General features: G+C 31.4%; 1 protein-coding gene across 1 annotated transcript in view; it reads left to right on the forward strand.

Moving 5' to 3' along the window:
- Positions 1 to 7,062, forward strand: part of LOC114328766 (probable citrate synthase 2, mitochondrial) — an 82,711-nt gene extending 75,649 nt beyond the window's left edge. Inside the window, exons 6-7 of the mRNA XM_028277727.2 lie at positions 2,017 to 2,121; positions 6,213 to 7,062. Of these exons, the coding sequence (XP_028133528.1) occupies positions 2,017 to 2,121; positions 6,213 to 6,377 (270 nt within the window). The 3' untranslated portion in view covers positions 6,378 to 7,062. The remainder of the gene's footprint in view (positions 1 to 2,016; positions 2,122 to 6,212) is intronic.
- The last annotated feature ends 845 nt before the right edge of the window (positions 7,063 to 7,907 follow it).

A 7,907-nucleotide genomic window follows, 5' to 3' on the forward strand; every position in this document is an offset into this window, starting at 1 on the left:
TACTTCTTACCAATCGTATCAGAGCTAGTAACGACTATTAAGTGCGTTCGCGGGTGCTTGTCGGCGACTAGTCGGTGACAAATTAGCAGCAAAACGCATGCGCACTTTAAAATGATATAAATAATATCGTTAATAGATAAATATACAAGGTATATTTACCTAGTATAATTTAATAATTAGTTATTAATATTAATTAAAAGTAAATATACCTTGTATATTTATCTATTAACGGTATTATTTATATTAAGTGAGGTTAGAAATTGTCGGCGACAATTTGTCCACCGTACCCGCGAACGCAATTAATGTATCTACTTTGATTACTCTGATTACTTCGATACTTCATACCAATCGTATTAGAGCGAGTAACGACTATAGGGCTTTTCATCGATTGTCATTTGTTTCGAGCTTCTGTCATGTGTCACATAATATTAATATATCTACGTCATACGTCTTTGGTTTGTATCATTGTTTATATCAATAACGTATGACGTAGATATATTAATATTATGTGACACATGACAGAAGCTCGAAACAAATGACTGTGAATGAAAAGCCCTATTGTATCTACTTTGATTACTTCGCTACTTCGTACCAATCGTATCTGAGCGAGTAACGACTATTATATCTACTTTGATTACTCTGATTACTTCGTACCAATCGTAACAGAGCGAGGAACGACTATTATATCTATTTTGATTTCTCTGATTACTTCGTATTTCGTGAAGTTCGTTATTATATCGGAATATCTATCGGTACTCAAATGCAAAAGTAACAAAAGTGATCATAGTAATCAAATCATTTTTATCCCTTACACAGATCGGTGAAGGTCGTTGTTATATCGAAATACCTATACAAACCTACCTACTGAGAAATACGATTCTCGATATGATTACCGGTACTTAAATACAAAAGTAACAAAAGTAATCATAGTAATCAAATCATTTTTATTCCTTAAACAGATCGGTGAAGGTCGTTGTTATATCGGAATACCTATACAAAATAGCTACCTACTGAGAAATACGATTCTAGATATGATTACCGGTACTCAAATACAAAAGTAACAAAAGTAATCATAGTAATCAAATCATTTTTATTCCTTAAACAGATCGGTGAAGGTCGTTGTTATATCGGAATACCTATACAAAATAGCTACCTACTGAGAAATACGATTCTAGATATGATTACCGGTACTCAAATACAAGAGTAACAAAAGTAATCATAGTAATCAAATCATTTTTATTCCTTAAACAGATCGGTGAAGGTCGTTGTTGTATCGGAATACCTATACAAAATAGCTACCTACTGAGAAATACGATTCTAGATATGATTACCGGTACTCAAATACAAAAGTGATCATAGTAATCAAAGTAACGAATACATACTGTAAATGATTACTTTATACAAAATACCTACCTACTCAGAAATACGATTCTCGATATGATTACCGGTACTCAAATACAAAAGTAACAAAACTAATCATAGTAATCAAATCATTTTTATTCTTTAAACACATCGGTGAAGGTCGTTGTTATATCGGAATACCTATACAAAATAGCTACCTACTGAGAAATACGATTCTAGATATGATTACTGGTACTCAAATACAAAAGTGATCATAGTAATCAAAGTAACGAATACATACTGTAAATGATTACTTTATACAAAATATCTACCTACTGAGAAATACGATTCTCGATATGATTACCGGTACTCAAATACAAAAGTAACAAAAGTAATCAAAGTAACGAATACTGTAAATGATTACTTTATACAAAAGTAACGATTTGTAACGAATACTCGAAAGTAACTATAATCAACATCACTAGCAACTGGGCTGTAATGTATTTGGTATTATGTTTATATGGGATTAAGCTACAATTGTTGGTGTAATGAAAGTTACAAATGAAATTATGGTCCCGATCTTATATGGACTCTAGCAATCTGTGGTTGAAAAACATTGTTTAAAATTATGTAAAATATTTATCTCCTCTAATTGTAATTTTTGTTTTCTTTTAGTTGGTCTCCAACGTATACAAAGTTGTTCCTCCAATTCTCCTTGAACTTGGAAAAGTCAAGAACCCATGGCCAAATGTAGATGCTCACTCCGGTGTTCTCTTACAGGTAAGATTTAAACCAATTTAATATTATTAATTTATTATGTAAAATACTTTTATAAATGTGCTGAAGAAATAAAATTCAGACTTACACTCTGTTTTATTGAGTCAAAAGGACGACCGAACCGGTTTCGGACACTACAATTTACTGTCCATCTTCAGATCTCTGTAATGGTCCACTCAAAATGACGCCGTTTCAAGGAATATGGTAGAATAGATGCGTACAGAGAGCTAAGCAAACGGTTCACGCTAAACGCGACACTACACAAACTTAAAGTTTAAAATTTGCACTGGTGGCTTTTTTGGAATATGGAGAAAAGTCCCAAGATGTAAGATGTCTTGTTTAGTGTGTGAACCGTTTTCTGTGTATTTTATATCAGATATATCTGTGTTCCTAATTTTTATCCAAAAGATCTCACAATTCTGCCCCATAGTATATTAATAACAGGTGGCTTTATTTCTGTTATTTCCTGAAAAAAAACACCCTAGATACTATCCACGTCTGTGAATTTCGTTCCACTTTGTTACCCATATTACATCACGGTCATTATAATAACAATAGTCTCCCGTTTTATACCGCTAACGCGGCTTTGGGATTATAGCAGGGTGTATTCTGATATGTCTAGGGCCTACGGTATACAAGGAATGTAACAGGGCCAGTGGTACGCTTCAACCGCCTATTATTACCCCTGGTTTTACCCAAGGTCATTTATCTTCACGGTCATTTCCCAAAAAATATTCAAAAAATTAATAAATAACACATATCTTCAAAATATGTATACCTCTATACTTTAGTTCATGTTAAGAACGCAATGTTTGGCTCATGCAGATCAGTGTTGCCAAAACTCTCAGGCACGTCTCGCTATTAGACTGCCGATATACGATTCATTCTCGATACGACGGTGCGCTTCTATCGTCCATAGCGTCCCTATCTACGCAACGTTCCGTTTTTAACATAAATTGTTCTACAGAATAAATAAAAATAACCTTGTAAAACAACTTGTAAAAATGTACACCAATTAATTTTCTTAAAATTAAAAACAATAGCTTTCTTCCCAACCACCTCCTCAAGATACGTCCCACTGTTTCGATTTGTAATGAAGTTGAAAACCACTAGACAACACCATAGTATAAATGAGCGCTTAGTACGCGTCTATTCTACTATATTCTTTGAACTGGCATCATTTTGAGTGGACTATTACCGAAGACCTGAAGGTGGACAGTAAATTGTAAAACAGATGGTGCAGTGACTTAAGGTTTTCACCTCCGATTTCGTTGAACCTCCATCGATTTACATGAAAATTGGTGAGTAGTTAGGGGATATCTCAAGAAACAAAAGTGACATGGTGACAACTTGCGCGTTTACCCTGGGGGGTGGATGCCACTCCTTCTTGGGGGTGAAAATTATTTTGTTAAAAATATCCCCACAAATCGATAGAGGGACAAATTTTAAGCAAAATTTGTTATATCAACTTAGTAAAATAAATCAATACTTTTTGAGTTACTAAAGATCAAAAATTTGAATTTTTTGTAAAAAAATGCATGGTGTAAAGCGGTTTTTCATAAATAATTCAAAAACTATAAGTTGTATCAAAAAAGTTATTATTACCAAAATTGAAGATAATAAAAAAACGAATAGATTCTTTACTTGAAAACCCTTTAGAATGAATTAAAAGTGAGGTGATTGAATGTATATTTTTTTCGGCTAGTACTCAAATCTAAGTATTCAAGCTTAAATAACGCGAAAGCGATGCATTTTATAAAACATACTAAACACTTGTCAAAGTACTCAAGAATACCTATTAAGTGAGGTCCAGAGAAAGTTAATAACATCAAAGCTAAGCAAGCTATGATGAAAATCAGAGAAACCTTTCGAATTTTTTAGGAAAAAGTGAAAAATTAAAAATAGGTACGCTTTTTCCACAAAAATTAAAATTTATAGTAGTCCCTATAAGACTTTCTTTATTTTAGCATAAGTAATCACCTCAAAAATTTTGACCGGTTTAAAAAGCATATTTTTGAAAAAAAAATCTGAATTCAAAAAATCATAATTTTTCAAATTTTCGTAAAGGACATCGCACACATCTTATGGAAAATATAATGTCACTCAAATTCAATAAAATTTATACGAATAGATTCGTTTTAAATTAACGGTCAAATCTTATCATTGCGCCAACTCTATATTTTCAATAATAAGAGCAGAAATTGATATAAATAAATCTGAAATCAAATGGGTACGTGCATAAGTTAGAGAGAGAAAAAATATTTTAAAACACCCAAATTGTCGGTACTCCATAAATCAGCGGATTAGTTTCACTAATCCGCTTAGGCCCAGCGGGGGTTTTAAGCTCTTTTGAATAGCACCCAGAGCAATAGTGATGGTAACTGACACTTTTACTGACTCAAAAAATGTGATTTCGATAAACTTTAATTGCAATTTGCTCCGTAATTATACGTAATTAAGAGTTGGCGCAATGATAAGATTTGACCGTTACTTTAAAACGAATCTATTCGTATAAGTTTTATTGAATTTGAGTGACATTATATTTTCCATAAGATGTGTGCGATGTCCTTTCATTTTCTTTTGAATAACTCCAAAAGTAATCGATATACGTAAAAAATTATACAAACCCAAATTTTAGTATTTTCTTTAGCAAATATTTTACTTTTTTTATTGTTTTTGTAGGATAAAAAATAACCGAGATAGAAACGTTTAAATCAAAAATTTTACTGCGCGAACCATATAACCGGGGCCCGTTAACCTTTTATCTTTAAAAAGATAAGAGATATAAAAGATTAAATTTAATACTATTTTATAGCCCTTTTTTCTTTTTTATTTGGAGTTGTATGACTACGGGCCCTTCAAGGCTCATTCGCCGATTCACCAATTTTGCTCATTTATTTTACAGTATATTTTCCTATACCTATCTACTTAACATTTTCTATCCTACTTATTCTACATACTTTATAAGGAATGACCACTGGTCAGTGGGAATACCACATCAGGCAAAAACACAGGTTTACTTATATAGATTTTAATTTCGGTCTTTACGTTAGTTAGTTTATAATTTGATTTTTATATTTTTAATATGTTCTATAAATAATTGAATTAATTCTGTATTATTAATTTGTGATAATATATATGTTAAATGTATTGGGTGTGTTATATTTTTACAACTGTATAATTTACGTATAAACATATTTATATTTATTTGTATTAGAGGGCAATTTAAAATCATATGTTCAGCATCACCTATTTCTCCACATTGACAATATGGATTGTCTCTTAAATGAATTTTTATAGCCCTTGAAACTGCCTTTTAACGGTTTTAGATAAACCTGATATCAAAAAAATTGATGGAGGTATTCTTAAAAAAACAGTAACATTTTTTTGGAGCATAAACTTCTTCGAGAGCTCATTTGATAGATATTTCTGAGCACTGTTCCAAGTGTTCAGCAGCATAGGTCATAAAAGGCATCGTTTTCCCGTTATTTAAACTTGAATACTTCTATTTGAGTATTCACCGAAAAAAATATACATTCAATTACCTACAACTCACTTTGAATTAATAGTAAATGGTTTTTCAAGTAAGAAATTTATTCGAGTTTTTATTAGTTTCCATTTTGACTCTTTTTTTGTAAAAAGTTATGGTTTTTGAGTTATTTATGAAAAGCTGCTTTAAAAGATGCATTTTTTCACGAAAAATTAAATTCTTTGATCTTAACTCAAAAAATATTGATTTAATAACATGATGTACCAAATTTTGCTTAGAATTTGTCCCTCTATTGGTTCGTGTGGTTATTTTTAATAAAATAATTTTCACCTCCGAGAAGGGGTGGCATCCACACCCAGAGTAAAAGCACAAGTTTGCACCACGTCACTTTTGTTCCCTAAGATATCCTCTACTCACTCACCAATTTTCATGAAAATCGATGAAGTTTCAACGAAATCGGAGGTAATAGCTCATACCCACTTTCAGTGATTGCACTAAAATTGTAAGTAAGTCTGAATTTTATTTCTTCCACCCATTTGAAATGGACACACATAATATGCAATCCATTCATCGCTTTTTATAAACTTTTATTTCTTTCTTTCAGTATTATGGACTTAAAGAAATGAACTACTACACCGTTCTCTTCGGAGTATCGAGAGCTCTTGGTGTAATGGCGTCACTCATCTGGGACCGCGCTCTCGGCTTGCCCATCGAAAGACCAAAATCCATGTCAACGGATGGTTTGATGAAGCTCCTTAAGGCTAAGTAAGAGACTGGAAGAGTCGATTCATCGTTAACATTTACAGCGGCATTGTAGTTTGAACTATTACTTGAGAGCCATATGTATGAGTTTTAAGTGAACACAAGACCAAAATTATCACAAAACGCAGATACATTTAAAGAAGACGTAATTTTATGAATATAAGGGCATTTTTGTTGTATTATTTGCATTTTGTGACAATTGTTTTGTACATATTACTCCAATATGTATTTTTTTAATATTTAAGAATGTTCGTGTATATTTTTGTTACTACTTGAAGGGTTTATTCATTTTTATACGAATTACGAATTTATAGATAATTTAGGCAACCGGTGTCTAAATTTTAACTTTAATTATAAGTGTTCTTTATTTAACTAAACAATTGTTCTGTTTATGTTCGATGAACTGTTCAAGTAGCTCTTAGGTTCTTCTAGGCTCTCAAGTATCAGTTTCCCCATTTTTGTTGAACATTAGTATTTTATTTATTTATAATTGTACAAAGGAATTAGGTGTACATTTTATTCTGAGTTAATTTATTTCTCTCTACTACTTATTCTCGGTACACATTTTAAAGTAAATATTATAAAAGAGACTTTCTTTGTTAAATTATTTAAACTTTGTAAAAATTGTCCAGATGTATTTGAACATTATTTTGTTTTTTATTTTTTGCAGAAGTACAATCACTTGTTCTGTATTTTTTGTTTTTTTTTTGCCCAGTTGTTTTTTTCTTAATATTCCAACCATTAGGAACATCGATACCAAACACTAAGATGTGAAAGAATGGGAAAACAATAAAGAGTAGAGTAAGACTGTAACTCTTGTGGCATGCTACATCTTTGGATATAGTACTTATAGCCCGATCAGGGAACAAAATTTTACGAAAACCTCCAAAAAAATAAAGGAAGGATGAAAATTTGGGAATAGGTAGTTGAAATTGTCTATTATTATATGAGAAAAAGTTTACAATTCTACATCCCCTCCATTTTAGAAAAATTGGAAAATACGGGGTGAATAATATTTTCTCGGGGGTGAAAACATATACATTCAAAATAAGTCCGGAATTGGATAAAATGACCAATTCTAAGCAACTTTTGTTCTATGAGTTTTTTTTTCTAAGTCAATACTTTTCGAGTTATTTGAGAGTGAATATGTTCATTTTTAACAAAAATAAACATGTTTTTGGACGGTTTTTCGGAGATAACTCAAAAAGTAATCATTTTAGCGAAAAAAATATTCCTAGCAAACATATAGCTTATAAAAAACTGAAAAAAATGGTGTATGCATGAGCTCTGTTGACCCAGCAGAAGCAGAGTTGTAGCTAATGAAAAGTAGGTTCTTCTTCCTCAAATTCCAAATCGAATATTTCAATGTGAAATAACCAAAAAACGGAGCACTTTTCGGGGAAAATTCATTACAACTTTTTTAAAGTGTTTAGAAAAAGGTTTTTTTTTAAACTTCTAACATTAAAAGTAAGTGAGTTACGCTTAAAATATTGTTGGTGTCTTTTATTTTTTGGTATAAAAATGGCGAAAATCACCC

Source organism: Diabrotica virgifera, chromosome 1, assembly GCF_917563875.1.
Source record: "Diabrotica virgifera virgifera chromosome 1, PGI_DIABVI_V3a".
NCBI classification, from domain to species: Eukaryota; Metazoa; Arthropoda; class Insecta; order Coleoptera; family Chrysomelidae; genus Diabrotica; species Diabrotica virgifera.